Genomic DNA, 26,439 nt, shown 5'->3' with positions numbered 1-26,439 from the left:
CGCCAAGAAAAGATGGGAACACTATCTTCCTTATTGAGACATACAAAATAATAGCTGGGAGGGATATTATTATTATTTTTTATTGTTTAATTTCACCTTTATTTAACCAGGTAGGCTAGTTGAGAACAAGTTGTCATTGACAACTGCGACCTGGCCAAGATAAAGCAAAGCAGTGTGACAAAAACAACCACACAGAGTTACACATGGGATAAACAAACGCAGAGTCAATAACACAATAGAAAAATCTATATACAGTGTGTGCAAATGTAGTAAGATTAGGGAGGTAAGGCAACAAATAGGCCATAGTGGCGAAATAATTACAATTTAGCATTAACACTGGAGTGAAAGATGTGCAGATGATGATGTGCAAGTAGAGATACTGGGGTGCAAAAGAGCAAAAAAATAACAATATGGGGATGATGTAGTTGGGTGGGCTATTTACAGATGGGCTGTGTACAGGTGCAGAGATCGGTAAGCTGCTCTGATGCTTAACCTCTCTAGGGGGTGTGGGACGCTACCGTCCCACCTGGCCAACATCCAGTGAAATTGCAGAGCGCCAAATTCAAAAACAGAAATACACATTATAAAAAATCATAAAAAAAACAAGTGTTATACATCGGTTTAAAGATTAACTTCTTGTTAATCCAACCACGGTATCAGATTTCAAAAAGGCTTTACAGCGAAAGCATACCATGCGATTATCTGAGAACAGCGCCCAGCACACAAATCATTACAAACAGTTACCAGCCAAGTAGAGGAGTTACACAAGTCAGAAATAGTGATAAAATGAATCCCTTACCTTTGATGATCTTCATATGGTTGCACTCACAAGACTCCCATTTACTCAATAAATGTTTGTTTTGTTTGATAAAGTTCCACTTTATATCCAAAAACCTCTGTTTTGTTCGAGCGTTTTGTTCAGTAATCCACAGGCTCAAAGGCAGTCACAACAAACAGACAGAAAATCTGAAAAGTATCAGTAAAGTTCGTAGAAACATGTCAAATGATGTTTATAATTAATCCTCAGGTTGTTTTTAGTCATAATCAATAACATTTAAACCGGACAATAGCTTTGTCAATATAAAAGGAAAACAAGAAAGGCGTGCTCTCGGTCGCGCGCATGAAAAACCTCTGGGACACAGCAGTGTCCACTCATTCAAAGTGGTCTTACTCCCTCATTTTTCAGAATAAAAGCCTGAAACAATTTCTAAAGACTGTTGACATCTAGTGGAAGCCATAGGAAGTGCAATTTGAGTCCTAAGTCAATAGATACTGTAATGGTTTTCGCCTGCCATATCAGTTCTGTTATGCTCACAGATATTATTTTAACAGTTTTGGAAACTTTAGAGTGTTTTGTAAAGGATATGCATATCCTAGCTTCTGGGCCTGAGTAGCAGGCAGTTTACTTTGGGCACGCTTTTCATCCGGAGGTGAAAATAGTGCCCCCTACCCTAGTGAGGTTAAAGTTAGTGAGAGAGATATGAGTCTCCAGCTTCAATCATTGGCAGCAGAGAACTGGAAGGAAAGGCGGCCAAAGGAGGAGTTGGCTTTGGGGATGACCAGTGAAATATACCTGCTGGAGCGCGTGCACAGGTGGGTGTTGCTATGTTGACCAGTGAACTGAGATAAGGCAGGGCTTTACCAAGCAAACACCTACAGATGACCTCGAGCCAGTGGGTTTGGCGACAAATATGTAGCGAGGGACAGCCAACGAGAGCATACAGGTCGCAGTGGTGGGTAGTATATGGGGCTTTGGTGACAAAATGGATGGCACTGTGATAGACTACATCCAATTTGCTGAGTAGAGTGTTGGAGGCTATTTTGTAAATGACATCGCCGAAGTCAAGGATCGGTAGGATAGTCAGTTTTACGAGGGTATGTTTGGCAGCATGAGTGAAGGAGGCTTTGTTGCAAAATATGAAGCCGATTCTAGATTGAATTTTTGATTGGAGATGCTTAATGTGAGTCTGGAAGGAGAGTTTACAGTCTAACCAGACACCTAGGTATTTGTAGTTGTCCACATATTCTAAGTCAGAACCGTCAAGTGTAGTGATGCTAGTCGGACGGGAGGGTGCGGGCAGCAATTGGTTGAAGAGCATGCATTTAGTTTTACTTGCATTTAAGAGCAGTTGGAGGCCACGGAAGGAGTGCTGTATGGCGTTGAAGCTCATTTGGAGGTTTGTTAACACAGTGTCCAAAGAAGGGCCAGATGTATACAGGATGGTGTCGTCTGCGTAGAGGTGGACCAGAGAATCACCAGCAGCAAGAGCGACATCATTGCTATATACAGAGAAAAGAGTTGGCCCGAGAATTGAACCCTGTGGCACCCCCATAGAGACTGTCAGAGGTCCAGTCAACAGGCCCTCCGATTTGACACATTGAACTCTATCTGATAAGTAGTTGGTAAACCAGGCGAGGCAATCATTTGAGAAACCAAGGCTATTGAGTCTGCCGATAAGAATGCGGTGATCTACAAAGTCGAAAGCCTTGGCCAGGTCGATGAAGACGGCTGCACAGTACTGTCTTTTATCGATGGCGGTTATGATATCGTTTAGGTCCTTGAGCGTGGCAGAGGTGCACCCATGACCAGCTCGGAAACCAGATTGACCGCAGACCCATTACGGACGCAGGCAATGAGGCAGTGATCACGGAGATCCTGGTTGAAGACAGCAGAGGTGTATTTAGAGGGCAAGTTGGTAAGGATGATATCTATGAGGGTGCCCATGTTTACGGATTTAGGGTTGTACCTGGTAGGTTCCTTGATAATTTGTGTGAGATTGAGGGCATCTAGCTTAGATTGTAGGACGGCCGGTGTGCTAAGCATATCCCAGTTTAGGTTACCTAACAGTACAAACTCTGAAGATAGATGGGGGGGCAATCAATTCACATATGGTGTCCAGGGCACAGCTGGGGGCTGAGGGGGGTCTATAACAAGCGGCAACAGTGAGAGACTTGTTTCTGGAAAGGTGGATTTTTAAAAGTAGAAGCTCGAACTGTTAGGGCACAGACCTGGATTGTATGACAGAACTCTGCAGGCTATCTCTGCAGTAGATTGCAACTCCGCCCCATTTGGCAGTTCTATCTTGACGGAAAATGTTGTAGTTGGGGGTGGAAATGTCAGCATTTTTGGTGGCCTTCCTAAGCCAAGATTCAGACACAGCTAGGACATCAGGGTTGGCGGAGTGTGCTAAAGCAGTGGAATAAAACAAACTTAGGTAGGAGGCTTCTGATGTTAACATGCATGAAACCAAGGCTTTTACGGTTACAGAAGTCAACAAATGAGAGCGCCTGGGGAATAGGTGTAGTACTGGGGGCATCTCTACATCACTAGAGGAACAGAGGAGGAGTAGGATAAGGGTACGGCTAAAGGCTATAACAACTGGTCATCTAGTGCGTTGGGAACAAAGAATAAGAGGAGCAGATTTCTGGGCATGGTAGAATAGATTCAGGGCATAACGTACAGACAAGGGTATGGTAGGATGTGAGTACAGTGGAGGTAAACCTAGGCATTGAGTGAAGATGAGAGAGGTTGCATCTCTGGAGGCATCAGTTAAGCCAGGTGAGATCTCCGCATGTATGGGGGGTGGGACAAAAGAGCTATCTAAGGCATGTAGACAAGGCATAAAGCAATCACAGGTGTTGATCGGGAGAGCTAAGACAACAACGGGTAAATGGAGCGGCAGGTAGCCTAGGGGTTAGAGCGTTGGACTAGTAACAGAAAGGTTGCAAGGTCAGCTCGGGAATTCGATAAGGTAAAAATCTGTCATTCTGCCCCTGAACAAGGTTCCTAGGCCGCCATTGAAAATAATAATTTGTTCTTAACGGACTTACCTAGTTAAATAAAGGTAAAAAAATTAAAATGGGTAAATGGTGATGAATGGGCAGAGAGGGTCAGTTAGATACACACAGGACCTGAGTTTGAGGCTGGGGCTGACAGATAAACAGCTTTGCAGATGAGAACAACAGTCATTAACAACAGAACCAATCAATTCCTTCCATTACAGTAACACTAGCACTTAGCAATGACAGAGATGAATTGCAGCTTTTGGGTTGTCACTCGGGCAGGCAAAATCACATGAGCCACACAAACCAAGAGAATGTGGTCCTGCGTTGCTCACACAGAGCACGTTGTTAGCAACGCCACAGTCATGGATTCAAATCCCGCAAGGATCACATATACTAAAATATATGCAATCAATGTATTGTAAGTCACTTTGGATAAAAGTCTTCTAAATGGCATTTTTTAAAATTATTATATGAATGGGGGGGATACTAATAATTTGCTAGTGATGAATGCTAATGGCTAAAAAACGTAAATTATCTGGATTTGGGAGTGCAAATGGGGAGGCTGATAGAACTGTTTTTGTCTACTGCTGAACCACAAGCCTCGGATAGATTTAAATACATCCGAGATATTGGGAGTCAGAACAATGATGAACAGTGCCTTCAGAAAGTATTCATACTACTTTACTTTTCCCACATCTTGTTGGCTTACAGACTGAATTTAACCTTTTCATGTGTGAGTTCCAAATATCTCCAACGTTCGCCACAGCGTGAGTTTTTTTTATGTGAATGATGTCAGAATGTACTCACTGTTCTAAAATGTGATTGTTACGCAACAGGACAGTTAACCCGCGCTGACCTCAAATCAAGGCATGCTGCCTGCTAATTATCTATAGGCTATGTCTCAACTTGTCAATTTAAAATAATTTTCTAACATATTTGATTTTCTAACAACAGTTTGAATTTAGGTGTGTTCCGCCTCCTCTTTAATTCACTTAAGAAGTAGCCCATTTCACTGTTGCGGACAATTTATGTTTGAGGATTTACTGAGCAGGACAAACTTCTCTCTTCGATGAGAGCCCAAACACTTCCCCTGTGTTTCCCCTGATCAAGTATGAAGACATTGAGCATCTGTAGTCAGAACAGGCCTCGCACAAACTTTTTCCCACTGGTACATTTTCTGGCTGGCGACCGCATTGCCTCCATTGTTGTTTTCCTTACAAATAATAACTTTGGACATGTGTGCATGCGTTCCTATCAAAGTAAGTGCCTTATTTTCGGTATATCGTGTTGTCGTTTCTACTGCAGCATACCGTATGTATATATGGACCAAAATATATATACTGTTTTATTCACGTTTTCAAGTACTGTTGAGAAATCATACATTCCGATTCTTGTAATGGACACATATGATGTGTGTAAAATACTTTTTTGAAGGTTGTACTCATTATGATGAGCTAATGCTAAGTTATTTGCCAGCTATGTGTAACGCCATGTTTGTTGACATCATACAATGCATTCTGGTTGTCACGTAAGCGTATGTCAGACCAAGATATTCAAAAAAATGAGGTGAAGGGATATTTCACTCGACTGACTTATGGTGCTTTCAAGACAACTGGGAAATTTGAGGTCAAATCATGATGTCAGTGATCTTCAGGTCGGAAAGTCGGAGCTCTAGAAAGAGGCCCAAGTTGGATGACCGTTCAAAAATGTTTTTACAAGTCGGAGCTCATTTTTTCCCCAGATTTCCCAGTTGTCTTGAACACACTGAAGTCTGAGATTTCCGAGTTCCCAGTTGTTTTGAACATGGCATCCGATTGCAACTATGGTACCTCAGAGTTGCCAGCTCAGAATCCCCTTTCCAGGGGTTTTATTTTTATTTAGCATATAAACTTCTCCTGTGTTTGCCCCCCCTCCCATTTATTGATAAATCCCGCATTATATTAATATTTCCTTCAAGTCATGTGTTCCGGTTTATGTATCCACTAACAAGTACATAGAAAATTTGTATGCTGAAAAGTGGCCAAACTGAATATTTTTTCAGGAAATGGGCGCAGCCATCTTTGACTTTGTTTATTTGCGTCTTATAGTGAATGCTATTCTGGGATATGGGAGTTTTAACTTGTCAAATATTTAAAAAAAAACATCATAAAGAATTTAGCTGCTGTTAGCTTAGATGCATCTCATGGCGCCGGAGAAGATGGCTGACGTTTTACGTGCTACTAACCAATCATTTTTTTGCGTTGTTTGTAACTTATTTTTTTACTTATTCTGTACATAATGTTGCTGCTATCGTCTCTTACGACTGAAAATAACTTCTGGACATCAGAACAGCGATTACTCACCACGAACTGGCAGAAACTTTTTTTTTTAACGAGTCTGACACACCTGATGTGAAGGACATACTGCTTTCCCGGGAACAGGCCCAAATCCCCGTCATTTGCGTGAAGAGAAGACGGAGAAAAAGAGGTCGGGCTGCTTTCTGAGAATTTGTAGGCGATCGAATAAACCCCCACTGCCTTCCGTTCTACTAGATAACATGCAATCATTGGAAAATAAAATCGACGCCCGACGAGGAAGATTAAACTACCAATGGGACATTAGAAACTGTAATACCTTATGCATTACGGAGTCGTGGCTGAACGACAACATTATCAACATACAGCTGGCTGGTAATACGCTGTATCAGCAGGATAGAACAGCGGCGTCTGGTAAGACAAGGGGGGTCGGACTATGTATATTTGTAAACAACAGCTGGTGCACAATATCGAAGGAAGTCTCAAGGTTTTGCTCGCCTGAGGTAGAGTATCTCATGATAAGCTGTAGACCACACTATCTACCTAGAAAGTATTCATAAGACTCCTGAACATCTAATCAAATGTTACCCAGACTATTTGCATTGCCCACCCTCCACCCCCTCTTTTACGCCACTGCTACTCTGTTATTATCTATGCATAGTCACTTTAATAACTCTACCTACATGTACATTATACGCCAATTACCTCGACTAACTGGTGTCCCCGCACATTAACTCTGTACCGAGACCCCTTGTATATAGTCTCGCTATTGTTATTTTACTGATGCTCTTTAATTACTTGTTCCTTTTATATCTTATTTTTTAAACTGCATTGTTGGTTAGGGGCTTGTAAGTAAGCATTTCACTATAAGGTCTACCTACACCTGTTGTATTTGGCGCATGTGACTAATAACATTTTATTTTATTTGATAAACAATATTACACTTCTCCCTTGTGCTCACCAGAGGCGTGGTATATTGTAAACAAGTCTAGCTATTAGGTCGCTAACTTACAGTTGAAGTCGGAAGTTTACATACACCTTAACCAAATACATTTAAACTCAATTTTTCACAATTCCTGACATTTAGTCCAAGTAAAAATTCCCTGTCTTAGGTCAGTTAGGATCACCACTTTATTTTAAGAATGTGAAATGAGAGAATTATTTATTTCAGCTTTTATTTCTTTCAACACATTCCCAGTGGGTCAGAGGTTTACTCAATTAGTATTTGGTAGCATTGCCTTTAAATTGTTGAACTTGGGTCAAACGTTTTGGGTAACCTTCCACAAGCTTCCCACAATAAGTTGGGTGAATTTTGGCTCATTCCTCCTGACAGAGTGGGTGTAACGGAGTCAGGTTTGCAGGCCTCCTTGCTGACTTTTTCAGTTCTGCCCACACATATTCTATAGGACTGAGGTCAGGGCTTTGTGATGGCCACTCCAATTCCTTGACTTTGTTGTCTTTTAGCCATTTTGCCACAACTTTGGAAGTATGCTTGGGGTCATTGTCCATCTGGAAGACCCATTTGCGACCAAGCTTGAACTTGGTGACTGATGTCTTGAGATGTTGCTCCAATATATCCACATAATTTTCCTCCACATGATGCCATCTATTTAGTGAAGTGCACCAGTCCCTCCTACAGCAAAGCACCCCCACAACATGCTTCACGGTTGGGATGGTGTTCTTCGGCTTGTAAGCGCTTTTACGATCTTTGTCCCCATGTGCAGTTGCAAACCATAGTCTGGCTTTTTTTATGGTGGTTTTGGAGCAGTGGCTTCTTCCTTGCTGGGCGGCCTTTCATGTCGATATAGGACTCGTTTTACTGTGGATATAGATACTTTTGTACCTGTTTCCTTCAGCATCTTCACAAGGTCCTTTGCTGTTGTTCTTGGGATTGATTTGCACTTTTCACACCAAAGTACGTTGATCTCTAGGAGACAGAACGCGTCTCTTTCCTGAGTTGTATGACGGCTGCGTGGTCCCATGGTGTTTATACTTGCGTACTATTGTTTCTACAGATGAACATGGTACCTTCAAGCAAAGAGGCACTGAGGTTGAAGGTAGGCCTTGAAATACATCCACAAGTACACCTCCAATTGACTCAAATTATGTCAATTAGCCTATCAGAAGCTTCTAAATGACATCATTTTCTGGAATTTTTCAAACTGTTTAAAGGCACAGTCAACTTAGTGTATGTAAACTTCTGACCCACTGGAATTGTGATACAGTGAATTATAAGTGAAATAATCTGTCTGTAAACAATTGTTGGAAAAATGACTTGTTTCATGCACAATGTAGATGTCCTAACCGACTTGCCAAAACTGTAGTTCGTTAACAAGAAATTTGTGGAGTGGTTGAAAAACAAGTTTTAATGACTCCAACCTAAGTGTATGTAAACTTCCGACTTCAACTGTATGTTTGGTTTTTTGTTTTGACTGGATGTGGTCCGTGTGTTGTTTGGATGATGAAGTTCACATTTCTTTTACAATAAAAGGTGAAATTGAGGAATAAAGATGTGAAGACCTTTATTTCCCCTCAGTACAATTTTTTGTTGATGATGCTTTTCAGACAATAATGCTGTTCACACGTGTTTGTTGTATCATACGTTCTGTTGCTACTGTTCCAATCACATATTTGCAATGGTACGCTGCAGGGTCTACTCAACAATGATCCGAAATATGTGATCGTATGCGTCAAAACAAAGAAGGGAAGGGGGATTGTTTGGTTTCATAATAAGAGAGCGTTATCTGAATGCATGAGAGGAATCTATGCTTTCAGGGGGAAACCAAAACATGAACTTTGCTACGTTTCCTCCAAGATCTTACAGTCACAGCAGCCTACCGAAGGATGAAGGACGTGCAATGGAAGAAAAAGCATGTTGTGGTATTGTAAATTGGTGGTACCTGCGACAACCAAACTTGATGGACAATGTTGATTGGCAGGTGAACTGATGTCCAATGAGGTTACAAGGTTAAAGTTGGAGGTAGAGTCAGGTCAGCACCGTATTATCCAATAAGGTTGCGAGGTGAGCCCAACATGCACACCCCACATGGACATCACAAGAGTTTTTTTTTTCTCTTCGGGCACACGCTACAGAAGTTTAAAAACAATGGCGTGATGACGTTGTACAAAACTGTGCACAATTTTCAGGCCGCTTTGGCTTGTTAGTGCTACTTTCTGAACTACTGGCTGAAATTATACAAATCCTTTAAAACGCATCTTTAACATTCCTCTTGCAACATTGAATCCCAGTTTAACCAAATATAAGAGGTATATAAGTGACATCTGTCACACTTGCATTGCAATATCAGTGAGTATTTAAGGTAATGATTATTTTGATATGGTAATCATTCTGTGGAAAAATCAAACATTATTTACGGTAAGGTAGGTCAACTCTGTAGTGTCCAGCCAAGTGCCCTGAGACTTTAACTGACCCTTTTAACCTCTATGGGCTAGGTGGGACGCTAGCGTCCCACCCGTGGTGCACTCCATCAACAGCAGGTGCATTTCAAGAGCGGCAAATTTGAATCCAAATAAATGTCAAAATTCAAATTTTTCAAACATACAACTATTTTACACCCTTTGAAAGATAAACATTTCCTTAATCTAACCACGTTTTACGATTTCAAAAAGGTTTTACGGCGAAAGCATAAATTTAGAGTATGTTAGGACAGTACATTTACAAGAGTTGTGTGTAATGTTTTGTCAATTCAAAGACAGGGTCACCAAAACCATAAAACCAGCTAAAATGATGCACTAACCTTTTACAATCTCCATCAGATGACACTCCTAGGACATTATGTTAGACAATGCATGCATTTTTAGTTCTATCAAGTTCATATTTATATCCAAAAACAGCGTTTTACTATGGCATTGATGTTGAGGAAATCGTTTCCCTCCAATAACCGGCAGTCAATTCAACACCACAAATTAAATAATTAAAATTAGAAAACATTGGTAAAATATTATATTGTCATTTAAAGAATTATAGATTTACATCTCTTGAACGCAATCAACTTGACAGATTTAAAAATAACCTTACTGGGAAATCACACTTTGCAATAATCTGAGCACTGCGCCCAGAAAAATACGCGTTGCGATACAGACTAGACGTCATGTTGGGGAGATCTAAAATCGAAAATACTATGTAAATAATCCATTTCCTTTGATTCTCTTCATCAGATGTCACTTCCAGGTATCACAGGTCCATAACGAATGTAGTTTTGTTCAAAAAAGCTCATCATTTATGTCCAAAAATCTCCGTCTTGTTAGCACATGATCTAAGCCAGCCGGACTTCTCGTCATGAACGAGGGGGAAAAATATATTTACGTTCGTTCAAACATGTCAAACGTTGTATAGCATAAATCATTAGGGCCTTTTTTAACCAGAACATGAATAATATTCAAGGTGGACGAATGCATACTCTTTTATAACGTATTGGAACGAGGGTACCCAACATGAACTCGCGCGCCAGGTGTCTAATGGGCCATCATCGTTCCATGGCTCTTGTTCGGTCAGATCTCCCTCCAGAAGACTCAAAACACTTTGTAAAGGCTGGTGACATCTAGTGGAAGCAATAGGAAGTGCCAAAATATTCCTCAGCCCCTGTGTTTTTCAATGGGATAGGTTTAAAGGTAATACAACACATCAGGTATCCACTTCCTGTCAGAAAATGTCTCAGGGTTTTGCCTGCCAAATGAGTTCTGTTATACTCACAGACACCATTCAAACAGTTTTAGAAAATTTAGGGTGTTTTCTATCCATATGTAATAAGTATATGCATATTCTAGTTACTGGGTAGGAGTGGTAACCAGATTAAATCGGGTATGTTTTTTTATCCAGCCGTGTCAATACTGCCCCCTAGCCCTAACAGCTGAGCCAGCCTTACTGACTATACTGACCTGGGGAAGCAGGTAGCCTAGTGGTTAGAGCATTGGACTAGTAACCGAAAGGTTGCAAGATCGAATCGTTGAGCTGACAAGGTAAAAATCTGTCGTTCTGCCCCTGAACAAGGTAGTTAAAACACTGTTCCTAGGCCGTCATTGAAAATAACAATGTGTTCTTTACTGACTTGCCTAGTTAAATAAAGGTAAAATAAAAATTCCTGTGGCAGTGAACCATTGTGTTCTGCACTGCTGAGACAAGTCTAGTTAAATGTGAATGAAACAACAAGAGCAGAGTCATCACAGACTGGGTGTGTGTGTTTTGTGGCTGAGAGAGAGTTAATGCCACAGCCACTCTCTTTCAGGCCCATTCACTACTAACTCATGCCCGTGCCACCCCAAGGGCAGGAAGTGACACAAGCTAGGTCAAACTTAAGTGTATTTGAATAGGGCTGGACTAAAACAAATTTCAAGCACAATAGCTGCAGTGATAACATTAGTTATAGTGTTTGGCTGGGGGAGGAAGATATCAGGAGTTGAATTCAGGTTTTATATAAATTCCTACAAGTCTGCTGTAGCACAGGAAATGCTTGAATGAACATCTTCAAGTAACTGACTGCCAGGCTTGATGGCTGGTTTCGTGGCGAGATAGATAGATGGTGGCTCTTCCCGCTCCCAAGTCTGTGGTTTCCTACCTGCCTTTGTGCTCTATAAACACACAATGAAGACTGGACTCAGAGCCGATGACATAGGGCCCAGTAACCCAGCACGAAATCAACAGCGCCGTTTTCATTAGGCACCAAATGGAAGAAAACAGACTGAAACAGGATGAAACTACCCAGACTCCTATAAGCAGCGCAAATTTTTATTGTCCGTTGCAAATCTTTCTAAAAACGTTATGCCTCAAAGAATATGGCCCTGGCTCTAACGGCTCGCATGGAATGATAACAAATGAGAGGGTTTGTATCTGTGGCCTTAGCCACCGGACCACAGACTAAGCACATCAATTCCACACTGCTGCTTCAGAATCAATCAAATCAATCAAATTTATTTATAAAGCCCTTTTTACATCAGCCGATGTCACGAAGTGCTGTACAGAAATCTAACCTAAAACCCCAAACAGCAAGCGATGCAGATGTAGAAGCACTGTGGCTAGGAAAAACTCCATAGAAAGGCCAGAACCTAGGAAGAAACCTAGAGTGGAACCAGTCTCTGAGGGGTGGCCAGTCCTCTTATGGCTGTGCCGGGTGGAGATTACAACAGAACATGGCCAAGATGTTCAAACGTTCATAGATGCCCAGCAGGGTCAGATAATAAAAATCACAGTGGTTGTAGAGGGTGCAACAGGTCAGCACCTTAGGAGTAAATGTCAGTTGGCTTTTCATAGCCAATCATTCAGAGTTAGAGACAGCAGGTGCAGTAGAGAGAGAGTCCAAAACAACAGGTCCGGGACAAGGTAGCACGATGACAATGACATGAGTCTGACAGCCCCGGCCTAAAACCAGAGCCAAGCATTCGTATCAATCTGTCTGTTTCTGTCCCTTCATATAGGCATCAAAACTGATCAGAGGCCAGTTTGTAGTTAACAGATGATAGTATTGATCACTCAGCACTTCTAGCCTGACAATGTTTGGACAGCTGGGGAAATCTGTGTAGTTGTGTTGGTTGGGAAGTTTATCACGCGCACACGCACGCACGCGCACACACACAGCGTCACTAATGCCACTAATGGCTGGTCGGAACTCAAGAGTAAGTAAGCCCGGGATACTGGAATGCACTATTTCCCCATGCTTATCCTGCTTCCTGGCATCAGCGCAGTGAGACAGAGCATTCCATAAGTCAGGCTCACCCCCCTGCGCCCCCGATGGACCTCTCACCCTGCCCTCCCCAGTGATCCAATAAAAACATTGACGACAGGATGTTTCATCCTGAATGGAGAGATGGGGGTGGCTTGTACATGGAGTATTCCTCTGTGGAGTTCAAAACCGGACATAGGCCTAACTCAAGTGATCCCCGGTATGTGTTCTTAGGTGCATCATGAAGCAGGGGGCGGCCATTCATATCCACACAGCTGATGTGAGAGGAGGATTTTGTTCCCATCAATCAGTACACCTGATTCAACTAATCAAAGTCTTTGAATGATTTGTTTAATCAGGGTGGTTACTAGGGATGCACGATATATCGGTGAGCATATCGGAATCTGACGATATTAGCTAAAAATGCCAACATCGGCATCGGGCTGATGTCTATTTTAATGTCGATGTGCAAAACCGATGTCAAAGCTGACGTGCATACATCTATAACGTAAGTAGATGACGTATTGACGCCACGAAAAATACAACGCTACACAGAACAAAAGCCCACACTTCCAACAACCAAACAAGTTCAAGTTGAGCAGTCATTTGAAAGAGTAAGAAAATTTCAGCGAGACAACTCAAAGGCGAAATCCATTAATGCCAAGATAATGAAAAATATTATGCTACTTGCTATGGGCGTCACAACTGACATTTGGACCAGCGATGTCAGTCCCATGAGCATGCTGAGTCTGACAGCACAGTGGGTCGACGAGGATTTCATACTGAGCAAAGCTGTATTGCATGCTCAAGAATGTGATGGTTCTCATACCGCTGCTGCCATTTCAATGGCATTTGAGAACATGTTTGAAACTTGGAAACATGAACACACTCCTAGCGCCATTCGAACAACTGACTCGAGAAATAAGCTCAACTGAGTCTGCAGCAAACGTAATACCCTCTGTCATGGCATTGAAACTAGAGGTCGACCGATTATGATTTTTCAAAGCCGATACCGATAGCGATTATTGGAGAACCAAAAAAAGCAGATACCGATTAATCGGCCGATTTTAAAAATGTATTTGTAATAATGACAATTACAACAATACTGAATGAACACTTATTTTAACTTAATATAATACATCAATAAAATCAATTTAGCCTCAAATAAATAATGAAACAGGTTCAATTTGGTTTAAATAATGCAAAAACAAAGTGTTGGAGAAGAAAGTAAAAGTGCAATATGTGCCATGTAAAGAAAGCTAACGTTTAAGTTCCGCGATTATCTGAGGACAGCACCCCGTGTAAAAAAGCATACAAACATTTACCAGCCAAGTAGAGGAGTCACTAAAGTCAGAAATAGCGATAAAATTTATCACTTACCTTTGATGATCTTCATATGGTTGCACTCACAAGACTCCCAGTTACACAGTAAATGTTTGTTTTGTTTGATAAAGTCCCTCTTTATGTCCCAGAAACTCAGTTTTGTTGGCGCGTTTTGTTCAGTAATCCAATGGCTCCAAGGCTGTCACAACAGTCAGACGAATACATACTAAAAGTTCCAGTAAAGTTCGTTGAAACATGTCAAACGATGTTTATAATTAATCCTCAGGTTGTTTATTGTCTATATAATCAATAATATTTCAACCGGACAATACCGTTTTCAATAGAAAGGAAAAATAACAAACGGCGGGGCTTACGGGAGCGCGCCGAATCAGGTCTGCAAAGTTCCTCTGTCCTCTGACCAAAATGGCTGTTTATTCGTTGTTTTTCAAAATTAAAGCATGAAACCATGTCTAAAGACTGTTGACATCTAGTGGAAGCCATAGGAACTGCAATTGATTCCTAACCCATTGGATTCTCTATAGGCATTGAGTTGAATAATAGCCACATGAAAATAATTCCACTTCCTGAATGGATTTTTCTCAGGCTTTCGCCTGCCATATCAGTTCTGTTATACTCACAGACATTATTTTAACAGTTTTGGAAACTTTAGAGTGTTTTATATCCAAATCTACCAATTATACGCATATCCTAGCTTCTGGGCCTGAGTAACAGGCAGTTTACTTTGGGCACGCTTTTACATTTACATTTAAGTCATTTAGCAGACGCTCTTATCCAGAGCGACTTACACATTTTTTTTTCATCCGGAGGTGAAAATACTGCCCACTACCCTAGAGAGGTTTAACGGCGTAAAGCAGCCAAAACTGTCTCAACCCAGGCAGAAATTGGTTGAGTCAACGTAGTTTCCTTGCGTATTTCAACAAACATTTTAATGTATGATTTTCTTGTGTCAACGTGGCTAGTTGATTGAATTTGCAATGAGTCATAACCGTTCACAGGTTGACTCATTGTAAGGCATTTTTCAATTCCGTATTTTTGGTGTAGTAGGACTACCAACAAAATATCTGTGAACTGAGGAACAACATAGTCAGTTTAACTACAGTAAGTCCAACTTTATTGCGTTGAACGGCTGGTGCTCTATTGCTCTGCTGTAGTGGCTTTGAGGGGAGCTCACGCCCTGGTTTCACATTGCACCTAAATGTTAGCTTAGCTGTCTAGCACTCTGGCGTCGAAACAGCTGCAGAAAGAAACACATGCTACAGCAGGGTTTGTAAACCTCAGCTTATCCACACTCGACCAGACTATTTTCCTGACACATAGACACACACACACACACACACACACACACACACACACACACACACACACACACACACACACACACACACACACACACACACACACACACACACACACACACACACACACACACACACACACACACCTCCACATTCTAAAGCACAACAAAGATCCTGTAGGTGATTGCCATAGTTCTGTGCTAGTTTTTGGGAAAGAGAGCATGTGCTTCTGATTTGGGGTGAGGCCTTTTTGGTAATTCCTCCAATAACAATATGAAGCTGGGCCTCTTTCACTTGGATACACATGCACGTACACACACGCCCCAAAAGCTGATTTGAAAAAAATACACAAGCGATTGTCCACTATAGCTCAGACAGTATAACAACATACAACAGCATAATGTGCATAATATGTTGGCATTTCTGATGACCAAGGACCAGATTTGGAAATATTCACCACAAAAACAGGCCACAAATAACAACAAAATGTCAAAAGCATTGGCATTCAACAGCGTATGTGTATCAAATGCTAACTAGGTTAGCGTCAGGAGAACGAATGCTCTGACCATGATCCATTCCACACATTAAAAGGGGCATGAGGCAATGACATCAGAAACTCGCAATTTACTCAAACCCGTGGGGTTTGGTTATCTGCCTTAATGCCAGTAGTTGGCCTTCGGAGAGCACGGTATAAAAAACGAGCACAGTCGGGGTCCGTAAGCACTCCCTTTCCAATTGCAATTAATTCCGCACGAGGTCTGCCTACCATAGTAGTTTTAAATATTTAAGAGGAGTCAGAGCGAGACAGAGAAATACTTTTTTTTTTCTACTAGCACTGACTTTACTGATAGCTACCTTATTGAGGAATAATGTTCTTACTATTACTAGGATATGTGGTTGTCCCACCTAGCTATCTGAAGATGAATGTACTAACTTTAAGTCGCTCTGAATAGGAGCGTCTGCTAAATGACAAAAATGTGAATGTAGCGAGAGAGATCAGCACCAGCTGAATGAAGACATCAAATCCACTGACAGGGGATAAGGAATCAGGATCTTTAATCAGGGATTTGCGCTCAGCGCCAGATCAAGTAATAGAGTAGATTTTTCTTTGGTGACAAAAGTGCCATGCTTCATTACTGAACTAAGGGGATTCTGTAGGTTGATGTTTTAAGCATTAAAATTGAAGGGAAAAATATTAAAGCTAAAGGGCAATGGCTCCAAAGTTCAACCCATTTTTGGGGCAATACTTTACAAAGACCTCCTTCCAGGTTAACTCATGGGCTGAGTCTCAAATGGTACCCTATTCCCTAGTAGGGCCCTGCTCAAAAAGAGTGCACTATATTGGGTATCAGGTGCCATTTGTGATCACTCCTGCTGTTTCCCTTTAACCAAAAAGCAAGTATGCAACAGTGCATACTTGGTCATGTTGGTTTTGATTAGCACCTTACAAAGGATGTTTCATATTCAACTCAGTTAATACCTTACCACCATTAGTTGTGAAACTTATTCCATTTTCCATAGGTTGCCATTTTGAATCGCTGGATGTCGTACTATACAATAGACAACATAGGCCAAGGATTTTGTCTTAGTTGCGAGTATTAGTTGAGAAACCCATTCCATTTTCCATACACGACACATTTGAGAATCGCTGGTTATCGTATTATACATTAGCCTATATAGTATTTTTGTCATTTCCAGTATTAAATAGATCACTCCCTATCGTACAGCACATTCAGTTAAGTCAACCCCATCCATCTTAAACGCAGCCCATTCCAGTGGAAATAATGGGTCCTGCACCAATTAAACACCAAAGGATCTCACATGAATAATAGAGGCGCTATTTGGCTGGCTAACCTGATTTCAGCACACACATTTAATTACTGTGGGTCCATCTATTCCTGGGTGGGTTCTCCGTCATTTATCTCTCCCTTCTGAGGAGAAACCGCAGTTGGGGTTGGGGTGTGTGTGTGAGTGGTATATCAGAGACATTTTTTTATTTTTTATTATAATGTATGTGTGTATGTATTAGGGCTGGGTCATATATTGAATTCATTCAATTCATTCAAACGTATGTTTTAGCGCAATGCTTCAAATGCCTGTATCGCGAGAATAAAGGTTTTTATATTTTTCCTTTTTTTGAGCTTTCCGTCTTTTTGGTATTGTCTCCTTCGCTCCTTCTATGTCGTGTGCAGCTTTCCGTTTGCTATTTCAGCCACAACCATTGTTGACAGGTGTATAAAATCGAGCACACTGCCATGCAATCTCCATAGACAAACATCGGCAGTAGAATGGCCTTACTGAAAAGCACAGTGACTCGTGAATACAGTATATCGTGAATCGCCCATAACTTTGAAAAGATTGAGATATGATTTTTAGGCCATATCTCCAAGCCTAAGTGTGTATGTGTGTGATGCACATGTGCACATACGTGCATGTGGAGGTCCCTGACCTCCCATCTGATCTAGAATGGGCTACCCATTCTGTTCCCTTTGCCTGAGATGAAAAGGTGGATTGGACTAAGATGTATGACAGAAGACAAGCTTCCTTTTAAACATACAGACGTTTCAAATGTCTAGAATGTTCTTTTATGGATGAACAGATACTAGTCCACCCAAAGATGGAGGAATCGAAGTCGGGTGAAGTTGCCCCTAGATGCTGATCTTGGGTTAGTTTAGCATTTTCCCCACTAATGGTTAATGTTGGGGGAGGGGAAGTGGATCCTTTAATTATGATTATTTTTTATTTATTATTAAATTAAATTAATCCTAGATCTGTCCCCATGGGAAACTTCCCTATGAAGGTCACAACTAACAGTTTCTATATGAGAAAAGGCTAAATTGATTCCAATATTGGTCCAAACTCAAATGCCCACCTCTTTATATAAATGGAGTAATAATATACCTACTCATGTTATTATCTGTGTCAGTTACTAACACAACTATTATGTTTTTTGACTTGACACAAAAATGACTATGTACTAATACAATGCCGACATTCACCAATGCTTGCACATATAGGTATACTACATTTTTTAAACTTTATTTATAGATTTTTCAGATATAACAACAAAAACAGTACAACCACAACCCCTCATTCTCCATCCCCTCACTCCTCCAACCCTCCACTCTCTCCCTCCCTCCCATCCATCCATCCTCCCCCTCCCTCCCACCCACCCTCCACTCCCTCCCTACTAACTACCCACCCATCAAGGCATCTATAAAAGTAAGTTAAATAGGAAATAAAAACAGAAACAAACAGTAATAGAAACAAAAACAATGAAAAAACAAGTTCTATAAAAATTTGTATCAGCACAAATGGCCACTAGAACAGACATGACTGCTTACCAAACTATGCAAGTTACACTAAGTAAAAGACAGGCTCTCCACGTATTGTATTGATGGGGACCAGGTTAAGTCGAACTTTTGTCAGGACCCGTGCACTAGAGGTCGACCGATTAATCGGAATGGCCGATTAATTAGGGCCGATTTCAAGTTTTCATAACAATCGGAAATCGGTATTTTTGGACACAGATTTGTCCGATATTTTTATTTGGTATTTTTTTAGACCTTTATTTAACTAGGCAAGTCAGTTAAGAACACATTCTTATTTTCAATGACGGCCTAGGAACGGTGGGTTAACTGCCTTGTTCAGGGGCAGAAAGACAGATTTTTACCTTGTCAGCTCAGGGATTCAATCTTGCAACCTTACGGTTAACTAGTCCAACGCTCTAACCACCTGCTTTACATTGCACTCCACGAGGTTACACGAATGCTGTAAGAAGCCAAGGTAAGTTGCTAGCTAGCATTAAACTTATCTTATCAATCATAATCACAAGTTAACTACACATGGTTGATGATATTACTAGTTTATCTAGCCTGTCCTGCGTTGCATATAATCGCTTAGGTACACGTTGCTCCAACCATAAACATCAATGCCTTTCTTAACCTGTTAGGGCTAGGGGGCAGTATTGACACGGCTGGATAAAAAACGTACCCGATTTAATCTGGTTACTACTCCTGCCCAGTAACTAGAATATGCATATAATTATTGGCTTTGGATAGAAAACACTCCAAAGTTTCTAAAACTGTTTGAATGGTGTCTGTGAATATAACAGAACTCAAATGGCAGGTCAAAACCTGAGAAGATTCTGTACAGGAAGTACCCTGTCTGACCATTTCTTGGCCTTCTTTGCCATCTCTATCCATTACAAAGGATCTCTGCTGTTACGTGACACTTCCTACGGCTGCCATAGGCTCTCAGAAGGCGGCAAAGAGCTGAATCGTGGCTTTGCAGGCTCTGGCTGAAAAAAAGTAGCGCTTTTGGGTAGTGGCTGGTTACAGTACTGTGAGACTCACGCTCGTGCCCGCGTCGACCGAAAGCTTTGTTTTCTTTCCTCTGTTTACCTAAACGGAGATTCCCGGTCGGAATATTATCGCTTTTTTACGAGAAAAATGGCATAAAAATTGATTTTAAACAGCGGTTGACATGCTTCGAAGTACGGTAATGGAATATTTAGAATTTTTTTGTCACGAATTGCGCCATGCTCGTAACCCTGATTTACCATTTCGGATAGTGTCTGGAACGCATGAACAAAACGCCGCTATTTGGATATAACGATGGATTATTTTGGACCAAACCAACATTTGTTATTGAAGTAGCAGTCCTGGGAGTGCATTCTGACGAAGACAACAAAGGTAATCAAACTTTTGTAATAGTAAATCTGACTTTGGTCAGGGCTAAACTTGGTCGGTGTCTAAATGGCTAGCCGTGATGGCTGGGCTATCTACTGAGAATATTGCAAAATGTGCTTTCACCGAAAAGCTATTTTAAAATCGGACACCTCGATTGCACAAAGGAGTTCTGTATCTATAATTCTTAAAATAATTGTTATGTTTTTTGTGAACGTTTATCGTGAGTAATTTAGTAAATTGTTAGTAAATTCCCCGGAAGTTTGCTAGTTCTGAACATCACATGCTAATGTAAAAAGCTGTTTTTTGATATAAATATGAACTTGATTGAACAAAACATGCATGTATTGTATAACATAATGTCCTAGGATTGTCATCTGATGAAGATCATCAAAGGTTAGTGCTGCATTTAGCTGTCTTCTGGGTTTATGTGACATTATATGCTAGCTTGAAAAATGGGTGTCTGATTATTTCTGGCTGGGTACTCTGCTGACATAATCTAATGTTTTGCTTTCGTTGTAAAGCCTTTTTGAAATCGGACAGTGTGGTTAGATTAACGAGAGTCTTGTCTTTAAAATGCTGTAAAATAGTCATATGTTTGAGAAATTGAAGTAATAGCATTTCTAAGGTATTTGAAAAGTGCAAATCAATCCCAGAACAACAGCAAAGGACCTTGTGAAGATACTGGAGGAAACAGGTACAAAAGTATCTATATCCACAGTAAAACGAGTTCCATATCGACATAACCTGAAAGGCCTGAAGAAGCCACTGCTCCAAAACCACCATAAAAAAAAGCCAGACTACGGGTTTGCAACTGCACATGGGGACAAAGATTGTACATTTTGGAGAAATGTCCTCTGGCCTGATGAAAAAAAAATAGAACTGTTTGGCCATAATAACCATCGTTATGTTTGGAGGAAAAAGGGGAATGCTTGCAAAGAACACCATCCCAACCGTGAAGCACGAGGGTGGCAGCATCATGTTGTGGGGGTGCTTTGCTGCAGGAGGGACTTGTGCACTTCACAAAATAGATGGCATCATGAGGCAGGAAGATTATGTGGATATATTGAAGAAACATCTCAAGACAAGTTAAAGCTTGGTCGCAAATGGGTCTTCCAAATGGACAATGACCCCAAGCTTACTTCCAAAGTTGTGGCAAAATGGCGTAAGGACAACAAAGTCAAGGTATTGGAGTGGCCATCACAAAGACCTGACTTCAATCCTATTGAAAATTTGTGGGCAGAACTGAAAAAGCGTGTGCGAGCAAGGATCCTACAAACCTGACTGTTTTACACCCACTCTGTCAGGAGGAATGGGCCAAAATTCACCCAACTTATTGTGGAAAGCTTGTGGAAGGATACCTGAAACGTTTGACCCAAGCTAAACAATTTAAAGGCAATGCTACCAAATACTAATTGAGTGTATGTAAAGTTCTGACCCACTGGGAATGTGATGAAAGAAATAAAAGCTGAAATAAATAATTCTCTCTACTATTATTTTGACTTTCACATTCTTAAAGTAAAGTAGTGATCCTAACTGACCTAAGACAGGGAATGTTTACTAGGATTAAACGTCAGGAATTGTGAAAAACTGAGTTTAAATGTATTTGGCTAAGGTGTATGTAAACTTCCGACTTCAACTGTAAATTGAAAAATGTATCTCTAAAAAACATATTTGGGGAAAATCAAAGTTCAATAAAAGATGCATAAAATAAAGAACAAATTGGATCTAGAAAAGATGCTCAGACAATCTTAAAGGACAATAGCCTATATTAGAATTTCAATAAAAGCCGTTATTAAAATCAATGCATTTTCGCACTCCGTTTAAAAAAAATAAGAAAGTAATTTTCCTCCAGCTGAATATCTTTGCTAGATCCCATTTGTTCTTCATTTCATGCACCTTGGTTTAGGGGTAGGCTACTGTGTATTACTGTGGAGTGGGTAGCGACTGTACGAAAAATGTACTCACAAGCCTGTATTGGGTTATAGAACGAATTCTGAGAAAGAGAAAATGGCAGTGTGGATATAGGACACTAGAGTAAAAAACCCATCTCGGTGAACACAATTACTTCCTTTCCTTTTCATCGTCTATGGGCAACTTTCTGGCATAGCCACTGAAAATGTATGTGTACATGTTAAGCGAGTACGAGAACAAGACAAAGCTAATATGATACGATGATATGCATTTTTTTAATCACTTTCAACTCTGCTCTGCCAAAGTAAAGACTTTTTTAGGTGTGTTACACGGGGCTTGCATTTCAAGATTGCAAGTTAAATGGGATAGATTGAAAAAGATGATGAAGAACATTGAGGAAAAGGACATCAAATCTATGAGAATGTATTTATGTATGAAGCATGAAGTATTTCTAAAACTCAAAGTCATTGCTGTAATGACAGAGGGTGTGCCATTTATCAACAGGTAAAACCTGTCAAGCCTGTTACCTCATACAATATACATTTAGCTAAGAGCAAAAACACAGGCACAATTGGTTCAAAAGTTAGGATTATGGATATTGAAATTGTCTTCAATTAGCCTGCAGAGCATAAATCATTTTCAGTTTCAATCACAAAATGTGGCAATGAAGCATATAGAGAGTTATGACAGTGGTTAGACCTACTGTGTGTGTGTTCTGAACAATGTTACTTGACATTTGGTGAAATAAGAACATGCTATGACATGTTTATGACACTATTGTGACAGTGCAAATAAAGTGCTGTCAAATGTTGAGTGAATAGGCCTAAGCCTAATGTAAGTGGGTTGGACCGAAAAACAATGCTAAGTAGCCTATAAATACAAGAAGAGAGCCATTGGGGGTAATCATTAGCCAATTCTACTGTCATCATTGAGCCTGTGATTTCTGGGTTATTAGAGCAAATAGATTAGGCTGACATACTGTATACAGGTAACTGCCAGAATAAAGGAAACACCAACATAAAGTGTCTTAAAGGTCCAATGCAATCATTTTTTATCTCTATATCAAATCATTTCTGGGTAACAATGAAGTACCTTACTGTGATTGTTTTCAATTAAAAATTGTCAAAAAGAAACAAAAATAGCATCTTAGCAAAGAGCAATTTCTCAATCAATAATTTTGCTAGGACTGTCTGGGAGCGGTCTGAGTGGAGAGGAGAAAACTGAAAATTAGCTGTTAATGGCAGAGAGATTTGAAACTCTTTGTTTAATAGGCCTATTAACTAATTTACTTCATGGCAATGTCACCAGGGGTATAATCAGTAGTCCAAACAGTAAACTGGAGCTTCCATTGGTCAAATTCAGGTAGGTCCTTCCCAGTTTCGTTCCATTTTCTTAGGTTTAAGAAACGTTTTGCAACAGAATCGGTGTAATGAATACATCACAGGGAAAGCCAAAACTCCATCCCACCAAAACAGGCTTAAATGTCAGGCAGTCTTTTCAAACAACTCTTACACTAAAAGGGTATTATAATCATGTTCACAATATTATTCCAACTGCAGTGTGGAAATATATATTAAACACAGAAAAATCATGTTTTTGACTGCACTGGGTCTTTAATAGGGTATTGGGCCACCATGAGCTGCCAGAACAGGTTCAATGCGCCTTGTCATAGATTCTGCAACACTATTCTTCCACGTGAAATTCCGTTTTGTTGGTGGTGGAGGAAAATGCTGTCTCAGGCAGTGTTCAATAACGGAGGCACATAAAGATGGCGGCCCCCATGCACTTACCACAAATTCCTTGTTTATCTAAGTTCACCACATTGTACATTGCTCTCTGTCACTCTTTTTTTGGTATGGTCATTAGCAAAGTATAGCCTACATGATCCACGTTATGCTTCAAGATGCGGGAATTTGAAAAACCTAAAAGTATATTGTGCTGATTTATTGGCCCATGGAACCATATAGCGTGTTGTAGTTAAACTCAGTTGATAGTGCAAAAACAATGACATATCTGAATTATGCCATTTTTACACAGTTCGCAATTGGGTTGAGATCTGGTGACAGACACACACACACACAGCCTATGCTCCTTTGAGACACCTCTTTCAAAGTCACTGAGATCTCTTCTTCTATCCATGGTAGCCAAAATAATGGGCAATGGGTATTTTTTATACATGACCCTAAGCATGATGGGATGTTTTTTGCTTAATTAACTCAGGGACCACACCTGTGTGGAAGCACACGCTTTCAATATACTTTGTATTCGTTATTTACTCAAGTGTTTCCTTTATTTTGGCAGTTCCCTGTTGATTCGCGAGGCAGTTTCATTGACTGGCAAACAGATTTTCTAGCTCCATATCAAGTCTGTTTTGCCAAGCAGCTCTGGAATGTAGGCTATGGGTGGGTGGAATTCATATCAAACGGTTTATCTCGGTGAAAATAACTCCATGTAGCCTAGAATAACGGTTATCTGCATCAAATAACGGGAAAGTGTCCCGTTGAAAGTCAAGAGGGGACTACGCAAGGCAAACGCTTTCTATGGAGAGCAAAACAGTAATACAAGTAGGCGATTATTAGACTAAAGTAGGCTATTATTATTAACAAGCTAGCAATTTAGCCTATGCAATTACATATTTTTTTTGTCCAGAAAACGTTTGTTCAGTCTGCGTATAACATAACCTTCCGTGGGAGTAAGATAGCCTTATCGTCATGTTGTTCTTTGTTGTCGTACATTCTTAAAATAAACAAACAAACCAGACTACGAGAACAGACTTTGATTTAATAAATCCCGAGCAATTAAATGTCTAGTCCGAGTGACCTACACCAACAACAAACTCAACCAAATGTCATTCAGTTATGGATGTGTGAGGTTATTGATACAGACCATGGAACAGTTCTAAAAATGTAGCCTAGCTATCTTGTAACAACAATGTAACAACCACTCCGAATAGGAAACACTACTACAGACGCCCACTCACAAAGAAAAAGGATTACATGTGTGCTGGAAAATGTAAGTAGCTTAGCCTACCTTGGAACACAACTCGGAGAAGAACGGTCTATTTCCCACGTTGCAAAAAGGTTCATAGGCACGGGCATGGGACCATCTGACCCACCCGAACCCACGCCTCCTGCTCCAACCGCGGCTCCGGGAGCAGTAGCCATAGGTGCCGGGGGTGGTCCACCGATCCCGCCGCCGCTGCCTGGATTCAGGAAAGCGGCCCGCACTCCTCCTCTCTCTACGGCCGCCGCCATCATCGCCTCTCCCCGGGTAGCAGCAGGCTATAGGCTGTGATGCTTGCTCGCGAAGCCACTCTCCGCTATATCACAGAAAGTTGTCAATGTAGCAGGCAGCTCAAGGCTAGCAAATCGAGAGTGCTGAAACGTAGGCATTGGAACACAAATCTGGGCGGGGCGTATTCAGCACGCACACACAAAAACGAGGCAAGGTTCTACTATTGGACGCTAGGGGCGCCCGCAGACAGTCTGATTTTGCAAAGGCGCGGATCATTGGTTGATTGGAAATAAAAAATCAGAGCTGAATATGGTTGGATTATCAAAATATTATTTCAATTGAATTAACCTCAATGTGATTGTAGCTAGTAGACAATTATTAGTCTATGCATAATTATTGATTGGACATTTTATGACCATAGTAAGAAACGTTATACACTGCTCAAAAAAATAAAGGGAACACTTAAACAACACAATGTAACTCCAAGTCAATCACACTTCTGTGAAATCAAACTGTCCACTTAGGAAGCAACACTGATTGACAATAAATTTCACATGCTGTTGTGCAAATGGAATAGACAACAGGTGGAAATTATAGGCAATTAGCAAGACACCCCCAATAAAGGAGTGGTTCTGCAGGTGGTGACCACAGACCACTTCTCAGTTCCTATGCTTCCTGGCTGATGTTTTGGTCACTTTTGAATGCTGGCGGTGCTTTCACTCTAGTGGTAGCATGAGACGGAGTCTACAACCCACACAAGTGGCTCAGGTAGTGCAGCTCATCGAGGATGGCATATCAATGCGAGCTGTGGCAAGAAGGTTTGCTGTGTCTGTCAGCGTAGTGTCCAGAGCATGGAGGCGCTACCAGGAGACAGGCCAGTACATCAGGAGACGTGAAGGAGGCCGTAGGAGGGCAACAACCCAGCAGCAGGACCGCTACCTCCGCCTTTGTGCAAGGAGGAGCAGGAGGAGCACTGACAGAGCCCTGCAAAATGACCTCCAGCAGGCCACAAATGTGCATGTGTCTGCTCAAACGGTCAGAAACAGACTCCATAAGGGTGGTATGAGGGCCCGACGTCCACAGGTTGGGGTTGTGCTTACAGCCCAACACCGTGCAGGACGTTTGGCATTTGCCAGAGAACACCAAGATTGGCAAATTCGCCACTGGCGCCCTGTGCTCTTCACAGATGAAAGCAGGTTCACACTGA

The 26,439-nt window shown here is 41.1% G+C and overlaps 1 protein-coding gene across 2 annotated transcripts in view; it reads right to left on the bottom strand.

Moving 5' to 3' along the window:
• LOC106564809 (phosphofurin acidic cluster sorting protein 2) overlaps positions 1–25,403 on the bottom strand; it is a 102,165-nt gene extending 76,762 nt beyond the window's left edge. For both annotated transcript variants that reach the window (XM_014131228.3, XM_014131229.3), the window contains exon 1: positions 25,029–25,403. In XM_014131228.3, coding sequence (XP_013986703.1) covers positions 25,029–25,255 — 227 coding nt within the window. In that variant the 5' untranslated portion in view covers positions 25,256–25,403. The remainder of the gene's footprint in view (positions 1–25,028) is intronic.
• Positions 25,404–26,439: the final 1,036 nt, after the last annotated feature.

The sequence above is a fragment of the Salmo salar genome, chromosome 12 (assembly GCF_965601325.2).
Source record: "Salmo salar chromosome 12, fSalSal1, whole genome shotgun sequence".
Lineage (NCBI taxonomy): Eukaryota > Metazoa > Chordata > Actinopteri > Salmoniformes > Salmonidae > Salmo > Salmo salar.
This window is presented reverse-complemented; position numbering and strand designations above follow the sequence as displayed.